We start from the raw sequence: 19,123 nt of genomic DNA on the forward strand, positions 1-19,123 counted from the left end.
TAAAAACATGTTTATTACTTCTGTTTTTTGTTTTTACTTGAATCGAAGGTTTACATAGTCTTTCATGAGTTTATGTGTTGAGTATTTATTTATTTATCAGAGATATATTGCCAAACAGCAGAAAATTGCATTCTTTCTCCATTTCTAACAAACATACTTTTTTCAGACGTGCTTTTTGGTCTCAACAGTATAAATATTCTGCAGACTGTAAAACTTAATGGGAGAATGAAACTTGATTATACTTACACTAGTTTATTCTACACATGTTGGCTTCACTTGTAATGTTAAACATAACTCCAAGTGATTGTTAACTGTAATATAGCACTGTTATGGTATGGTTTAATATGGTTTGCACAGTGATTATCCTATATTATCCTACAGTTTGATGTGTCGTGATACATGATTAGACACTTGGCCATGGTATAAATTATTTTGTGGCCATCGTATAAAACATCTTAATCAATTCTATAGATTTTAGTTTTTGTGATGGTTCAAAGACAATTGTTTGCAGGCTTTGGTCAATTATGGTTTGGTTACTGCTGGAGCCAGATGGGATGGGGAGAGTGTGGGGAAGTGGGGTTGTTGACTCATCAATTACCTTGCCAAAACGTGGTAGCCTGGTTCTTTGCCTCAGAATCAGCACCCAATTCTCATATTTTTATAAATGATTTAAAGGCACTCTGCAACGTTTTATTTCAAATAAGCTTAATTTCAGTGTTTTATACAAAAATGCATCATGTGTGTCCTGACAAACATGTTTATTGCATTTTCCTTCCTAGCAAAGAAGACTTTTTTAAAGTCTTGAAACTTTTGAAACTCCTTCTTCTATGGCTTTAAATGACACATTGCTAAATGTTCTGGCACATTATGGCCACCCACTATACTTCATTGTACCTAAAATTGGTGGCAGACAACCACATTGCGTCACAACACACTCACGCACATGCACTTCCAAACAAATCTGCTGGAGGAACAATTGACCAACCAAGGCTTTGTTGGCAGGATTAAAAATGGGATCGTCCTGTGCCATTAAAATTGTCACAAAGACCTGAGATCAAAGCAGTTGGTTGCCACAGCTAAAAATCTGCATATTTTTTTATTTCTGACAAAGTTAACTGCTCCATCTGCTACAGAGGATTATGTGCCAAAAATGATATCAGAGGAACAAATATGTTTCTCGGTTGGAGCAAAACAAAACAGAATATTGGCCCCTCACCAAACAGAAATCGGCTAACATAAACAAACTGTCAGGCTTAATATTGAGGTGTAATAAAATGAAAATTCAGTATAATTATCAGGCTAAAGATTTGGAGCTCCCAAAACTAAATCTCTGCTTTCTGACAAACATGAAGCATTTCAAAAACTTGACTGAGAATCTATTTTTTGGCCTTTTCAACCTGTTAACAATGGAGGAGCAGAACAGGATAGAGAAGTCTTAAAAGTCATGTTCTCTGACAAAAAATGCGCGCACACAAAAAAGAAACTATTATATTACTATTTGTATATGGTGTCACTTCTTTCTGCTCTAATGGGACACTTACTGGTGTGTCTTCTGAGAAATATGTGCTTTATTGTTTGTGTGTCAACTCCAGGCCACCATAATTCAAAGGAACTGGAGGGTGGAGTGGTGGAGGCAGTGAAAATTGACACTGAAATGAAGAGTAAATTTGTCTATGCCTTTATTGCTTGAAACTACAGTAACTGTGACCACTTGTTCCCAGCACAAGGAACACAGACACTGCTTCAAATGCTTTAAATACTCCCTAAGGGGCTTTGTGCTTTGTAAAGATTAACACATTTCTAATCTAATCAAGCTTTGCTGTTCCCACTTGGACAAACAATTTGAGTTTCATTGATAAAATAATAACATGGGCTGGTGATTCAATAACCCAAAGGTGTGGGGTTTTTTTCTTCACTTGGCCATAATGTAACTTAATGCGGATCACTGTTTGAGTCTAATTCATTTTCTACCCTCTCTGCCAGATAATTCCTCCATTACTGAGACCAGTTCAGATCTGTCATAATGGACATATTTGGGCCGCAAGTCAACACAGTCATTTTCAACTCAGCTGCGCTATGAGATGACTCACAATTAGCTCCATTGAGGTAACTGTCAGCGCACTAATCTCAGGCTTTTTTTTAATATATTTAAAGGAGAGGCTTTCAGGATGTTTACACTAAAACATGATCAGATTCTTGGGAACAGTGGCCTTGTTGAAGACTGGGAGCTTTGTGTTTCATCTGCCTGAGGCCTCACAGTGTGTCAGAGAATTGATGGACCGTGTGGGGAAGACAGGTCACCTGCATCACCCGACCAAGCCCCCTCTCCACCTGCACCTTCACCCTCCCCCATGATGATGGGACGTGGACAGATGAGTGTTGACTAAGTGGTGCTGACTCGCCATTCCTCGACTAGGGCATGTGTGACTCAAAATCCTGCATCTTGTGCACAATAATTAACTAATGGAGTATGTTACCCTTTGTGCTGCTATAGTTTTACTTATGTAAAGGATATGAATAGTTATTTGCCACTTGGATGTTCTTTGTTTCTTTATAATGTTCTAAAATATCTGTATTTTTTTATCCCTTCCTTTCTTTTTAATCGAGCCCTACTCCCCTTAGTTCGAGTTGCTATGCCTGTTGAGATTGTGATAATAATGGCAGATTACTACTTAAAGTCTGTAGTTATTTATGAAACAATGGGTGTTACATTCCAGACAGAAGTTAGACAAAAGCAGCTTTTCATTTCTAGCCACCCACCATCAATTCTGCCTGCTGGAACGGCTGTCGCTCAAGCTAGCAAGCACTAATTAATTTCAACTCTGTGCGATGGTTGAAAACACTTTGTCTGGCTAACTGGTTAATGTTAGCTCAGTCATTTAAAAGTACTAACCTTAAATATGATGTTGATGGCCACATACATGTTATCATGCTAAAAATCTGAGGCTAAACCTTGTTTAGATAGATGGTTACTATGGAAAAACACACAGGTAATGCAAAGGTAATTCAGGCTATACCGTTGTTATAGAAGAGAGAGCCACTGAAAAAGAGTAACCAATGTTTTTAGAAAATATATCACTATCTTGGGTATTTGGCTAGAACTGCAAACGTCTGCCGAGCTGCTAAAGAGCAGAACAGAGTCATGTTACTCTAAACTCTTGATGGAACAGGTCCCAAATGCTAACATATGATATGTTACCTATTACTGGAGGTAATAGTTGGCCTGGCAGGCTAATGTTTGAGCCTTATATGTTGAAACAGGAAAAGATGCAGTTTATTTTAAAGATTTTTTAAAAGATTTTTTTTTAAAGATCTTGCTTACTACTAGAATATTATAAGTTTAAGACATTTCAGTCTATACTTAAGACCGAAATGCTATAAACTTAAAACTATAAACTAAAGTTGTGCTTTCCCCTGATGCACCTGAATGTGTGACAGGTGCATAGATGGAAATTACACCTTGCTTCAGATGTGCAGAGATGTTTTTTTCATTTTTGTGATGTTGTTTTAAAATGGTGAAACTCTTTGTATAGGCCTACCAAGTATGGTTCCCTATTCACAATGCATGTGCGTTGAGAGCTTGTCGGACCTGTGTTAAGTTATGGTTGCTATACGACTTTGAACATGAACTTATATAACAACTAAATGTCCTTGCAATGATGGAAAATGTGTATGTTCAAATTCTGTAATTTCACTGGTGGTCAGTTCTTTAAGAGACTATTTTGGTTTAAATGGAAAGAAGAAATCTCATCACTGCACAGGGTGATGAGATGGAGTCAGAGAAAAGCTGCTGTGGGTAGATATGCAGTAAATACAAAAGTGTGAGCCTATGTGCTTTGTGCATGAGCAAAGGAGGAGAGGAGAGGTGAGGAGGACAGATAAAGAAATAGGAGATGAGAGGAGAAAAGAGGAAGGAAAGCAGAAGAGGAGGACGGGGGAGTCTGAGGCCAAAAGGTTGGATAGTTAGCTGTCAGATTAGCTTACTGCCCTCAGAGGCTGTCTTTGTGAGGGCGGCTGGCTGCTGGAGGTTGCTGGTGGGATTTAGGGGTTTGAGACCAGGCCTGTACCTGTGACTCACTGGCCACAGGTGTCAATCAAACCTGGCCTGGCTGCCAGAGGAATGTGGTAAACAAGGCTGTGTGGTCCCAGAGACCCGGAGCGAGCCGCGTCTAACGGCAGCCGGTGCAGCAACGTGACGGTTGAATCAGACTTTCAGCTGCTTGCTGCACTGCAGGTAACACCTGCAGTGGTGAGACAGAAAGCACACCCCTATCTCTAACTCTTCTTTGTGTATCTTTAGGAGTTGTAATCGTATGCCAGGTCCTTCTGCCTGGAGGCAATGGGAGCAGAGGTTATTGTTCAGTCATCTAAAAGTGCACCATTCTTCCTTCTCAGGTTCCACTTGAGCACTTTCATTTGTAGGGTCTGAGAGCTTTCTTCTGTCTACACACCGCTATTTCTACAGTGATTTGAGACAGACCTGTATCAAACACAGCTCCTAACATCCATGTTTCCAATGCATTTTAGTAAATTATCAGAATGATAGTAAATTATTTGAACCTGTAAACATGTTATTTTTCAGAAATGAAGAAAAAAAAGAGTGCTTTGATGGATTTATGACATACTTCACTGTCCTGAGATGTTTTTTGCAAATTATAGTAGCACAATGGTCCTAACTATCATTGAGTGATCATGTCTGTCCATTTCTGGGAATACAGTTTTTTAAAGAGAGCCACTCACACTCTACAATTGCACACATGAGTTACAACACGTGTTGCTTTATGGCAGATTCTGATATTTGTTTAGTCCAAATATCTTAAAATGTAAAAATCTAATTTTTTCCCCAAGAATGACATACATGGCAGTGTAGAGAAAAGTGTTGCAGCTTTGCAAAATACAAAAAAAATTATAATATTTAATGAACAAATGAATTGCAAAATGATGTGATTTTTCTTAAATGCTCAGACAATTTCACAGGCTTTGGTCTCTGGGTAGTAACAGTTTATTTCGAGTTGCCCTTTGGCTCAACTTAAATATCCACTGAAGCGGAACAACACAAAATCTGGTTGCTGAAGAACAGCATTTCTTTCAGGGGACACTGAACTGTAATGGAGAAGTGATGCAAAGTAATCGTGTCGCAGCTGAGTAGGGTGGACATGAGGGGTTAAACTCAACCACATGCACTCACTCTCTCCATATATTATCTATTACAAGTCACTATTGAATGTTATTCTTTACACATGGAAAAGACAGACCAAAAAAAGAAATGGAGAATCAAGCACAATGTTTAACGTCCTTGTTGTCTGGCAGTAAACAAGCAGCTCCGTGTTGCTGTTTGGCCTCAGATGACCTCAGACTGAAGAATAACTGCTGATGTTTCTTTGTGTATTTGAACATTTAGCTCATGTTCTGTACTGCCTGTTCTCAGCGATCTCTTCCTCCGTTGATGTCAGCGCTGCGACTTCCCTGTGCTTGTGAAACCACTGTAAAAATAGGAATTTCACTACAAACTCAACAGGTTTACAGCTACAATGATTCTGCAATGGTTCAGGTCTCACCTAACAAATAAAGATGCATTTGTTGCAGGACTATACTGAGTACACTTAGTTTCGTCTCCAATGCTGCCCGTTATATTTACATTTATATTTACATTTTACAAAATTTCATTAATTGATTGATTGATTTATTGTGTTTATTTTTATTGGGAGCAACTGGTACAATCATGGTTCAGTTTGATTCCATTTTTTAGATTTTGGTATTTTTTAAGGTTTGTGTTATAATGCTTTTTTTTACCATATGTATTTGTTTATTTTTTTTCATTTTCAGTTGAATTTAACTTATTTATATCTTATTCATGTCTTAATTAGCTAATTGGGATTCTCTTTACTAGAATAAGGAATATTAAATACATAACAGTTCAGGTTTATTTTGGTAAAATGGCACACTGGGCAAGTTAATTAAATCTCTAATTGTATCTCTTTGATATTACACTGTTCTCCACCTCACAAAAAAGGAAGCTGGAGGGGAATTTCTCTTCAGCTTAAAAATAAAATGCATTAACACAAATAGCCTGTGTATTGCAGCAACATAATGTGTGTAAAGTGATAAAAATTCTCATGGTTTTGATGTAAACAGTTGGTCAAGTGTAGGTCCCCCCCCCCCCCCCCCCCAATCTGTCCTCTGTTTGATTTTCCCAATATGAAGGATGATTGACACTTGCAGATTTATAGCTTGTGTCTGCATGAATTACAGCATATTGGTGCACATGTGGAGCTGGTGCAAGTCTGTGTTTGCTAATAAACACTTTTGTTTCCTCCTATAGATCCAGAGTTGATTTACTCAGCACATGAGTTAGGCTTTGCTTCCCATTTGAAGTGAGCTTGTAGGCCTATTTCATTCAAGCTGTTCAAATATTTAATTTCCTACAGCATGAGCTATGATTATGAATTGTGGCTATGAAGGATTTTAAGGCGCACTCAATATTGAGCAGTTCATTTGTCTCTTTGCCAAGATCTATATAGTTTGCCAGTGAGCTGGACCGCTGCAGTTTGAAGACTTACAGGCTCCATTTTTACTTTGCACTTAACTTTTGTTTGAATTTTATTATACAGACGCTTTTGCACATAGTGGTGTTTTATTTGTTTGCAACCTTTATCTACATTGCTGATCATCTGTCTTAGCCAAAACTCTTAAAATGCATTTACTTATTATTGTAGTTGGCTAAAAGAAGAGTAGTGATCGCTAAAGTTATTTCAATCAGGAGAGACATACATGAAAGAGATGCTTTACTAATTCAATTAATTTGACATGAACACAACAGAGAAAGTTGCAGAGATACAGCATATGAGGAGTATTTGACCATTAGACACCACTGTGATGTTATCAGTTTAAATTGTCATTTTCAGTCATGCCATATGCCGAACAGGAATATTCTCCTGATGAAGTCTGAACCCTGCTCCTGTTGAAGTGTGAGGAGCGATAACTGAAGATGTGCTTCTGATGGAACTGCAGATTAAATGGGTAGAGGTGGGTCACATCAATCTGACTCTGAAATCACAGCTGACAGCAGAAGAGAAAGAAACAGATTTTAACATTTGAAAGCAACAAGAGGTTGTAAAAAAATGTGATGGGCTGAAAAGTGTGAATGGCCCGATTGATTTGGAAGTCGAGAATGGAGAAAGAGAGAGGAATGGAGAAAAAAACCTCAAAATAAATAAGTATTAAAAGTATAGTTTTGAAAGTATTGCACTTCTGCTAAGCTTTATTACAATTAATCAATAAGATATCTGCACAAAATTTCATGGATGTTGAGATCAAAGTGGTGGTGAACCGATGGACCTGCTGACACGTTGTTAGTATACCAGTAAACATTGACATTACAAATAATGCAAAAAAGCATTTTTAGTGAAGTCCATCCAGTAAACATGCATAACATTACAATAATGAGTATGTGATTCAACATTCAAACTAGAGGAAATTTACACATTGCATTCACAGTACAGATTCCAATGCATCCCTGTGCAGGGTTTTGTCATAATCTGAAATACAGTAAAAAAGTGAACTGAATAAGATTTTTTTTTCTTGCTGGAGGAAGGAAAAAATGTCTTTCCAACAAAAACCAAACTTAGAAAGTTTATTCTGTGGTGGCATGTTAGAAACTCTTGAACAAGTTCAGTTATCTTTTATTCACAGTTGAGGTAACAATCGATTATAACATAAAAAAGAGGGAACCTCTGTCTTTCTGCTTATCTCTGTGGCTTTATTATGCTTCCAACCTGCAATAATACTGTAAGTTTCTTCCTGAGGAAGCAGAGAAATACTTTGATGGTACTGTAGGCTATACGTAGCTACAGACCTGAACTCAAGCACAACAGAGGTTTAATTCAGCACTCAGCACTATCTAATCTCTCTGCAGCAGTTCAAACACTTTAGTATGCCACAGCCGGGTAAACATTCTCACGGTATCCTACAACAGTTAGGAGATGGCACTAAGTGCTCCACATGGATGAAGGGATCAATACTCGCACAACAGCTGCTTTGACAGCCTGTCTACCCCCTGATGTCTAATGCAGCAGTGAGAAGAATCAAAACATCAACATCTGCTTGGAGGTCTGAAACATGTCAACTTGACAACCGTTTCTGCCATTTAGGAAATTTTGACAAATTACACATTTTTGCAGACATGTTGCTCTGCATATTTTTCTTACAGCACTTTGTTAGCTGCCAACGAGCTGATGTCTGAGCTGCAGCCGTAACAAAAAATCCATTCATACTTGGGAAGTGCATGTAACCTGCAATAAAGCATCCAGTGTCCTCAGCAGCGTTACGATGTGTACATTAGGAATAGTTGGAGATTTTGTGAACTTAATTTACCTCAGTATAAAGACTAGAAACAGGGGAAAACAGCTAGCCCCACCAAGAAATAGTCCTACACATAACCCACATTAAATCTGAACATGTTGTTTTTACACATCTGTTTCCAGTCTTTATACTAAACCAATTGACTGGCTGTGGATTCATATTCACGTTTGGTTCCCAAAATAGTGAACTATTTCTTTAAAATAAAGGTTCGCTTGCACGTTTCAAACACAGATGTTTTCATGAAGACCAGAAAGAAAGAAGAAATCAGACTTCCTAAACCAAAGTCAAAAGTACATAAATACAATCTTGTTCCAAAATGTTATACCTCCATTTTTGAAGAAAAGTCTTAAGCTTGACTGATGATTCTGTTTTTCCTGGAGCTAAAATGTTAAAGTGTATAATGATGAAGGGGCTAGAGGAAAAAAAAACATCCAAAGTTGTTATCTCCTTAGGAGAATAAATGTGCTCATTCCATTATTTTTTGACATTTCTTTACTTAAAAGTAATATTTTATCTTGATGGTGTCAGTAAAGAAAAGGTCAGTGGCCACAAAAAACATTAGGATTCATCCTGTAAGGATCATTAATATCTACAGCATTTTATTTATTCTTGGATTCAGTATCACTGAGTACAAATTTGATATTTTGCCCTAAGGGTGGTGCTTGAGGAATTTCATGCAGTATCCAAATGAAATCTGGCCCGATATTTGAGCTAGAAGAAAGGCTGCATGGTTGCCAAAAAGATTCTGATTCATAAATATCCAGAGACAGTTTCATGGAGAAAAATCTCAAGATACTTTGCCATGAACCAAAGAGAAATTTTGACCAGATGGTGGAATTACGCCATAAGGACACCAATGTGTTTGGGAGACAAATATCCAAATTAAAGTTGAATGCAATTTGGATAGTTGAGCTGCATTGCCATCTTTATGCTTCAGGTAGCAGAGAAGAACACTTATCAGAAATGATAATGTGATTTTACTATTATTATAGTATTGATACTAATTGTGGTCCTTGGAGATAATTGCCTGTGATAGCATGTGCTTGAGATGTGGTTTGTACACTATATTGAGTTTGCATTTTTAAAAATTAAAAATATGTCTTACCACGCCTCTTAGTCATTTGACCTCAATGGGAAGTTGTGTTGTGGGAAAAGGGAAGAGAAACCAGAGACCTGAGAGCAAAGGATCGGTGAGAGAAAGGAAACACTTTTGTAATTGAACTCATTTTGCCCGAGAATGCCCTTAAACTAAGAATGTAGACATTACTCTTTTTTTAAGTTTATGTAGACCAATCAGAGCTCAGGTTAAAGTCCAACATTTGATGACACAGGAAAAGGAACATCCTGTTTGTTGCGTGATAAATAATGCTGGATTAGTACCCACCATTTCGTATGTGCTTGTTATAACTTGGAGTGAGCATCTAAATGTGAACGCAGTTATACTGAAACTTTCATCTTCTCAGATCCAAGGTAAGACCATATTTTCTATAGTCAATTTCACACTTTGATTATTGAATATTGTCCATACAAGTGAATATGTTAAACTCCAAATCACTTTTATCACAATTTTGTATTTCTTGTATAGTTGGGTTTTTTTATTTAAATAAATTTCAATGAACTCATTAAAACCAGTATACCAGCATTTTCATTCCTTAAGCAAACTGCAAATTGGATGGTTTTGGCTTATTCCTTGCAAATAGTTATTAGATTAAGAACTGGTAAAACATAAAAATTACAGAACACAAAATTACAGAAAAAATTCAAAAGACTGTAGAATAAAACCAGATTATGGCTTTACAAACATCTACAAATGTGTCCTCTAAACAGGAAAAACATTGGGATCATTAGAAGAATGGATTCAATGGAAATCGATGACAACATATATATAAATAAGAGTTTCACAATGGAAGGCCTCATCACCTCAGGTACAGTATCACTCTAAAAACATACAGACAGACATGAGGTTTGAGGCAACAAATCAAAAAGTGCAATCCATATTGTTTGTATTAAGACATGATTGAAACGTATTTGTCTATGTGCAATTTAAATACATAATTTGAAGCTATTTTTTATAATAAATCTAATTGCACTGATTTGTCGCCATTTACTGGTAAACTGGTAGAGAAGGGATGAAGACATTCCTGTATTTTGATGTTTATGCTCTCATCACTTAACAACAAGGAAAAAATTATGAAGAAACAATAAGATAAAGAAAAGATGAACATATTTAAACCAATCATATTTAAATTAAAGATTGGTATGGTATGTAGGGGAATATATCCTATGAACTCCTTAAGATGTGAGAGCTGTATTTATTCCCTTTAGAAGATTTCCAAAGAAGAAAGCAGCCATCCAGATGTGCTACTCTGTGTCTTGGGTTACTGTGTGCTGTCCTGTTGGCTGGTAATATGGGACAGATCATCTACTGTAAGTCATTTGTTTGTTGTCACCAAATAATTCATATTTATTTTATTATTATTGTCCTCTGGCTTAATGTCACTTCATTACTGTGAATCCTTCAAAACATTTTTCAAAATAAATACATCTCAGATTGGGTGCAGCTAGTAGTGGAGGCATTTTGTCCAAATCCAATAGTAGTTTCAGTGTTTATTTTCCATTTCACAGATGAGATAATCGCCCGTCCTGCGATGGCAAACTCAATGCAGGAAAATGGTCTGACTCAAGAGAAGGACCAGCTCCAAACTGATAACAGCATCCTGACCACAGAGAGAAACCGACTGCAGAGCAATTATGATTCTTTAACTGCAGAAGAAAAAGAGTTAGAGGCCACACTGAGTAACCTGACTAAAGACAGGGATCAGTTGCAGACCAGTTATGATTCTCTGGATAAAGAGAGAGAACAGCTTCTCACCAGTAAGACGTCTCTGACTATTGAAAGAGATGAGATCAAGGCCAGTTTCAACAATCTGAAAAATGAGAGAGACCAGATACAAGCAAGTTACAACACTTTAAAACAAAGCAGCGATCAATTAAACACAAGCTATGATGCAATTCAGAGGAATCATGAGGATCTGCAGACCAAACACGATAATCTGACATCAAATAAAGACCAGCTAGAGACCAATTACAGTATCCTGCAAAAAGAAAAAGATGCATTAAGGACCTCTTTGAGTACACTGACAGCAAACAGAGATAACTTACAGGGCAACTTCTCTTTACTGAATAGGAACATGGACCAGTTGCAGACCAGTTATAATTCTTTGGCTAAAGAGAGAGAACAGCTTTTAACCAGTAAAGCAGCTTTGACTGCTGAAAGAGGTCAGCTCAAAGCCAGTTTCAACAATCTGAAAAATGAGAGGGACCAGTTGCAGAGAAATTACTCTTCACTGGATATGGAAAAGGACCAGTTGGAAAGAAACTACAGTACACTCAGTGTAAGGAGCACTCTGCTTCAGATCAGCTACAATTCATTATGGAAAGACAAAAAACAATTGCAAAGCAGTTATAATACTCTGCAGAGGGAAAAGGTTCAATTACAGACCAATTATAGCATCTTGGCAACAGGTAGAGATCAGCTTCAGAAGAATATTGACAAGATGACTCTCAAACTAAGAGGTAAGAATTATTATTAGTTTTTAATTATTGGGGTTTTTCTGAATGCTTTGATTCATTTACTGTATAATTGTAATCCATAATTTTGTGTTCTTAGAGATTTTTGATATTTTGTCCCTCTCCACCTTTTCAACTAGCAGGCATGCGCTGTCAGTCAAGCTGGACGAAGTTTGACACCAGCTGTTACTTTATTTCAAGCCTGAAGAAAAGCTGGGCTGAAAGCAGACAATACTGCATGTCCTTGGGAGCAGATCTGGCTATCATAGACAGCAGGAGTAAACAGGTGAGAAAAAGAAAGAAAGACAGAAAGAAAGAAAGAAAAAAACAAACAAACAAACAAACAAACAAACAAGTAGGTAGATTCAAACACGTCTAAGCGTCTACAGCCATGTTTGCATTACGCATTCAGTAAATTGACACACTTGATGCCATTATTTAAAGTATTATTGAATTTAAGCAGCCTTGCAAAAAAATATTGTGATTCTTTAGAAGAAACAGAGTTTGGACGACAACTTTGATGAAGCTTAGAGCACATTCTCATGACGGCTGTTTTATTTCAAATGATTCCAATATTATGTATTTAATAAACTCAAATGAAAGAATAGTACATACAAACATAACATCAGTCTTTTAGACTTTTTGTTTCTTTTACAAAAAACAAAATCTTTATTTCCAGCGGAAGACTTTGTGGCGGCTTTGTGGCTTCCTCTTGTCGTCAAACTATGAATGTTTGTTCAAAATTTGGTGCCAATTCATCAAGTAGATGTTGGGATGTATTTCACTGGAGAAGTGAAAAGTTTGACCTGCTGGTTACACTAGAGAAAAAGTCAGGAGTTTACCAGAGTTATAAAGCTTCAGGCACCAAGGATAACTGTACCAATAAGCAAATGATTGCAATATATCCAATAGTTGTTAGTTTCTTTGCAGCATGCTTAAAAATGCACAGTTAAAAACCATCTTTTAAAATGTGAGCAACTACAACGGTAAATATAGCAAGCCTAACTCTAACCTTGCAAAAAGTAAATTCAAAGGAAGCGACAACAGTAGCAAACAAACGCCTAAAATAATCTTGCAGATTTCAGTTCTTGTAACGTTTCTCTCTGTTTTGCACAGATATTCATCAGTGGGTTACTGAAACCAAACCAAAATACCTGGATTGGTCTGACTGATAGTCAAACAGAGGGGACCTGGATGTGGGTGGATGGGACCCCAGTCACCACAACGTAAGTTTACACTGCTAGTGTATAAACTTAAAATGCAATCACCACAAAGTCAAACAAGACCTTACACAAGTGCATCCAGAGAGACTGAATGCTTTCGGCTAAATGAATTGTCTTGCATGTGTATTTGAAAACATGCAGAGGTGGTGGAGGAGGTGGTTTAAAAATCACACGATTATGGAGACTCTACATAAAGTAATATCTATGCAAATAAGACTGAATTTAAAATAAAGGCTGTGGTCTCTTTAGAGAGAAACAACAGGTCAGAGCTGAGTGCTGTAAAGTGTCAGAGATAAGAAAATATTGTCTGTCTCTGTTGTCTTCTTCATCAGGTATTGGCAGCGTGGGCAGCCCAACAACTCCTTGAATCAGGACTGTGGAGAAATTGTGCACAAATCTGGAGAAATGGGAGAATGGAACGATGACGGCTGTTTTGCTGGTCAGACATTTATCTGTGAGAAATAAGACCGCAATGAGTGACACTGTTAATGATGGACTGTGGTTCTAAAGTTTAAGGAAAAGTCTGATGATATTCAATATTTTTCTCATTGAATTGACCCGATTTACAAGTATTGTAAATATTCACAGACAAATGTGGTCAAGTTTTCATTTTCTCTTCAGTTCAAACAGTTCAAAATAAAACAGCTGACAGTTTTTTCTGTGGATTTTGTTATGAGGACTTTTTTATTGCCCACGTTTATCTTGTTTTTTGAGTGACCTAACCCTTTAATGGTTAAAATACATGGCAGGACAAATATCCATGGGCGGTGCAGCCATTCTTCTTTTTTATAAGGTTACATTAAAATGATTGCTTTTTTTTTTTTTTAGTTTGCAACAAGACAATTAATTTTGTTATTTATTGTTTTTTGCTTTTGTGATTTTCGAAAAATAAACCTTGATATAGTACATTGTTGATGTTTTTTAATTAGCAGATGATTAATGTTTGTAATAATAGATTTTGCTGCCTGTTTTTATTCTTTTTTTCCTCTTGGAATAGATATGTATACAAATTTCCATCTGTGTGATTGATTAATATGCATGAAAATGAATGTATACTACAAATAATGCATGTCACAAAACACATCAGTGTAAGATTAGCAAATTCTATTAATTATTTACAATACTCTGTATTGATAACATGATTCTGGTGAAATGTTCTTCCTGGCATAGACTCATTTCCGTCTCTTTTTTTTTCCTAAGGAAATGTTATGTTTGTGTTTGAGGTGTGTGTGTAATTAGCTGGCATGGTCTAATTAATTATTTATTGAGGGAAACATTTTTTTTCTTCCATGGGGACTTAAATGGCAACTTAGGAATTCAGTCATAACAACTGAAAAAGATTTCTCATATAATATTGAAATAAAAGCATTATGAATGTGTCTTTTTCTGTGTGGGCAAAAACAGAACATGGACTGATGCTTTTATACACCAAACAAGCAGGTAGGACTCGTTACACTTTGAAGATTGAGACTGCAGAACAACCTTGTATAATAATCAGAACACTTTCTGCTTTGCAACATGAAAATCTTTTCTAAAATACCAGGTTTTTAAAATCAAAGAGGTGGTATGGACAGAGGATTGGTTTATTTTTGTCACCTATTTTTGTTTCTTTTTACCCAACTATATCTGGGTCAACACACACATGTAATAAACAAGTCAAAATAATCCAACAGGGCTCAAATCTGTTAATATCTTCTGACCTACTCCACTTTTAAAATGGGCATTTGTTGCCTTGAAACATTTTCTTATTCCTCTTAGTTTGTGCTTATCATTGTTTTGCATTGTAAATGAATATACAGCAAAAAGAAACATCAGAAAAGGTTAATGTTGATGTGGGTCTTCAGTTGGTGGAGGGGGAAAACTCTTCCCCAACAGCAGAGAGACTAAAGGTGCAGCCTCTGCGGCTCAGTGCTGAGTCACAGTATCTTCAGCGTGGTCACATGTTCCATTAAACACAGTCGGCAGGGAAGTCAGAGAGGGATCAGAGGCATTGTGCCCATGTGGAATTTGGATGGCTTTAAAAATGTGTTTATGCGATAAACAAGGTGGACATGAGGAGATTTTTTTAGTCTAGCTCAAGTAAAAAAATGTAGCTACGTTTGTGATCTTTCTTTGCTTTATGTGGGCTGGTTTGATCATACAAGCCAAAGCAGATAGTTACCGATAACACGTTGATTTGGTGTAAACAATAGCATATGCATTGTGAAACTGTGTCCTCATAAAAAAAGCCCCTGCTCGTGCTGGTTGGTCAGGCCACCTGCACAGACAGCTGGATAACTAGACAGAGAGCCTGAAACTCTACATGTTACACCCTCCCAGTGAATCTCCTGGAAGCGCCATGTGTGTGTCCATAAGAGGAAAACCATGTGTTTCTCCTGCACACCATGTGTGTCCATCTAAATCCTCACCAGGTCAAGAGCAGAGTTCATTTGAAAAAACGGCTGAGCAAGATTAGGGAAATTTAAAACTTGGTGTGATGCCTCTGTGGGTTTATTTGTGGGCGTGGTTAACTTCTCTCTCCCTTGCAGGTGAAGGCTGATTGCAGTAACTCAGAACACCTGGACCTGGTGCCCTGTAGCTTATTTGTGATTCCTTTCTCATTCATAAAGAGGCTTTGTGAGAGCTCAGACCTTCTCCCCTTGGCTCCTCCCCGAAGGCCCCATCTTTGGTTTGGTTTTGGTTTCTGGACATGCAGCTTTAGTTAGTTAGTTATTTTGCTTTCTGCCTTTTACAACACCCTCACACACACACACATACACATTCGTAATCCATCTCTTATATTACTGATGCCACTGATGTTCACACTGTAATTCGGCACATTTTGATTTGGTTTATTTTTGGCTTAAATAAATATCTTTTGTTAACCGTCTGCCATGGTGTGTCTCCCTTTTGTTGTGGCCACTTGAGCCAGGTCATTACACTTGGGAAGATAAATTATGTTTTGCTATAAATGTGAAAAATAACTGTGAGGGTATGGGGTGGAGAAATTATTACAAGGACCTTGCAGTATACGTCACCTTTCACCGTTAACATAAAGTAAAAAGGGAAGCATTTATTGCACAGCAGTTGCATTTGATTGCATTATAAATACAGGTGTTGCCTCCTCTGTGTTGCCATCCCCATACCCTCGCTCTCTCTGCTGCACCTCGAGCAGATGACGACGTGCTGACACATACTCGGCGCTGACACCGCTCTCTCTCTGCAGCCCCACCAGACTACATGTTACATAACACAGAAGAAGACTCTGCACGTTTTTGAATCACTAACATGTGAGTGGTACGCAGTGCAGATCTGTTTAGCGAGCAGAGACACCACACTGGCGTGTGGCTCATTTTGGGTGTGGTGGCGGTTGCGATGAGTGCGGCTGCTCTTGAAGGGGGCATCTCAACCATTAATTGGACTTTTTTCATTCCCGCCAGTGATGAGTCCAATTCAAACCGTCTGTGGCTGGGTGGTGAAATGGGGTTTCCCTCCCCCCCATCAAGCTGTAGGCGGGTGGTGAGGTTACATTTTGGGCCACCTGACTAAAAATAAAACATGAAGGAGCTGCCACCAGACATTTTGGTCTGGTTAGACTCACAGAGCTAAGAAAAGGGTTTAAAAAACAGTGAAAAGGGTGTTGCATGTGCATTAGCTTGATGACCTAATCTATAAATGAGGTCACTTTTCTAAGTACATAGCAACAGGATGGCAAACTAAATGACATTGTTGTGATCAAGCGGTTTGAAGTGCATGACACAGGTGAATAAAGGATTTGCTTTCATGACTAATTATATGGTTTTGTCATATTGGTTACACAATAATAATTATATTGATTTAAATGCATGTTTGCTCCAAGCTGTTTTGTTCTACATGTTGAACACAACAGTCACCTCCTCTCTTGATCTCTCAGGCTGCAACATGTCACTCGGCAGTGTGAAGAAGCTGAACTGAACTGAGCTCAGCCACTCAGGAAGCAGATAAAAATTCAGCTGACAGAAAACATGAGTCTATTTTTAGTGGCCGGACTGAATTTCCTAATCACCTCCAGGACTCCTGAATGAATAATGAAGAGTATCCTGTCGGTGATATCACAAAACCAAACCAGGCCAAGCAGCCAAAAAATGTCAGTGCCGGAAAATGGCTGGAATCAGATCACATTAAGATCTGATTATGCGCTTTTTCTTTTTTTTTACGCAGAAATTTGTGTGGCCGGCTGACTATTATCATGCAGCCGTACACACACATCTCCCATCTGAGCTAAAGGGATGTGAGATGGGATGTGTGAATGAGGACGGTGAAGTTGCTGAGTGTCTGATGGAGATAAGGGGAAATGAGTGTGGCTGAGAGACGCCATCCTTCAGCCTGTCACACTCTGCACTGCCCATAGTAATTAGCTCCAATAACTCATGAGCTGATCTGAAACAGCCACTTCAGGAAAAAAAAACGAGGAGTGGACAGTGATATGTTTTACTTCTTTGATATCATACAGGGCTGGTGATACAGACAGAACTCATACCATGATAATCAGAGGAAATTGCTTTTAAGTTTGATTTTAGGAGCAGTTAATTCAGAATAATGTACATATCAACATCACTATTCCATCAGTACAACAGAAATCATGTCAAACTCTAACAAACATCTCAAATTTATTTCAATTATTTATATTTTGTCAGTCCTCTGATGTTAAGCTTATGTCAGTAAAATACAGCACAGACAACTGGTAAACATGGATGAAATGTTGAGTTTGCAATAACAGCAAACCATAGGGAGCATGATCCATTTATAAAATACGTAAATGTAGGAATAAAACCTTATAATAAAATGCCACATGCACTATTTGAGAATGTACAGTGTAGTTGATGATCCAAATAACTAATTATCATTATTGCATTACATGTACAATACATACAGTATACAATTTAAGTGACTTCGCATAGGACAATAAAACGAGATGAGCCAAACAATAATGATCATTTTACATCATGCTGTAATGTGGAAGCCAATATGAATAAATCAGTTAATTTTATTAGAAATCCATATGCAGATCAGTCTTGCAAAAGCACCAACTATGTTTGTTTTCTTGTGTTAGTGCTCTTAACATGTGAAAACCAAGATTATCACTATTGGAAACGAAGAAACACTGACTGAAAGATGGATTAATGTATTTATAATCAAATAATTTGTATAATTAAATGATCAAATATGTTGTATGTGACATGACTGTATTAGTTAAGTAATAAACATATAATTACTTATTACTTTTTCTACTGTTTTTGCATTAAGGACTTGAATGCTTGTCACTTAACACTAGGCTAATGCAAATGTAAACAGTCTTTAATTCATTTATGAAACATCATTAATTTTGCATATTTAATACTTAAGGAATCAACAGGAAAATACAAGAATGAACATAACCTCATGCATGGCTTGATGCAAAAACAAAACAGTAATCAATGCAAGAGCCAAAGTGCTTCCACCCTCATGGGTGAGCATATTCATGTCTTCTTCATAGTGGTTTGTTTACTGTTTATTTGGCTTGCCATTAACTGCTACCTCGGAAACAACTAAGCCTTCAGGGTCAATGGAATAGTTCCTGGTAATTTGCAGCTAAATGTGCACTACTTCAGATGATAATTACACATATTTTTCATTAAAGGATTATTCCACCAAAAGCCTGTGGTTTACATGTGAAAGGAAGTCTCATAGTCATGAAAAAGAACCAAAATATCCATAAAAACCTTTCAAATCTCTCCTGTGGAGTAATCTACTTATCCATGTTTGCCAATATGGTTTGTATGTTCCACACACTCATATTTTCACACAATAAAGCTAATCCATGGCTTCATTAGCTGCTCACATCATTCCCAAACTGACCACAACAAGCTAGAAACTTAAAATATAGCCTCATTTCAAACCTACAGGCAGTGACTGTTTGATATTTTCAGTGGGGTGTAACTTTTAAATAAGCAGCAGCTTTTCATGACTGT

At 37.3% G+C, this 19,123-nt stretch overlaps 1 protein-coding gene across 1 annotated transcript; it reads left to right on the forward strand.

Annotated features, from left to right (window-relative positions):
* The first annotated feature begins 9,752 nt into the window (after positions 1 to 9,752).
* Positions 9,753 to 13,709, forward strand: LOC133985807 (C-type lectin domain family 4 member M-like). The gene is made up of 7 exons (XM_062425517.1): positions 9,753 to 9,831; positions 10,189 to 10,286; positions 10,687 to 10,788; positions 10,987 to 11,937; positions 12,072 to 12,217; positions 13,048 to 13,157; positions 13,487 to 13,709. Exons 2-7 carry the CDS (start codon positions 10,214 to 10,216, stop codon positions 13,617 to 13,619), a joined length of 1,515 nt encoding a protein of 504 aa, XP_062281501.1. The 5' UTR covers positions 9,753 to 9,831; positions 10,189 to 10,213; the 3' UTR covers positions 13,620 to 13,709.
* Positions 13,710 to 19,123: the final 5,414 nt, after the last annotated feature.

The sequence above is a fragment of the Scomber scombrus genome, chromosome 9 (assembly GCF_963691925.1).
Source record: "Scomber scombrus chromosome 9, fScoSco1.1, whole genome shotgun sequence".
Taxonomy (NCBI): Eukaryota; Metazoa; Chordata; class Actinopteri; order Scombriformes; family Scombridae; genus Scomber; species Scomber scombrus.

Bases quoted from the DNA above. Each gene is read 5' to 3' on its own strand.
- LOC133985807 (XM_062425517.1), top strand. From the start codon at position 10,214: ATGGATTCAATGGAAATCGATGACAACATATATATAAATAAGAGTTTC. The intron at 11,938-12,071 runs GTAAGAATTATT...CTTTTCAACTAG, and splicing joins GATGACTCTCAAACTAAGAG to CAGGCATGCGCTGTCAGTCA. The intron at 12,218-13,047 runs GTGAGAAAAAGA...TGTTTTGCACAG, and splicing joins TAGACAGCAGGAGTAAACAG to ATATTCATCAGTGGGTTACT.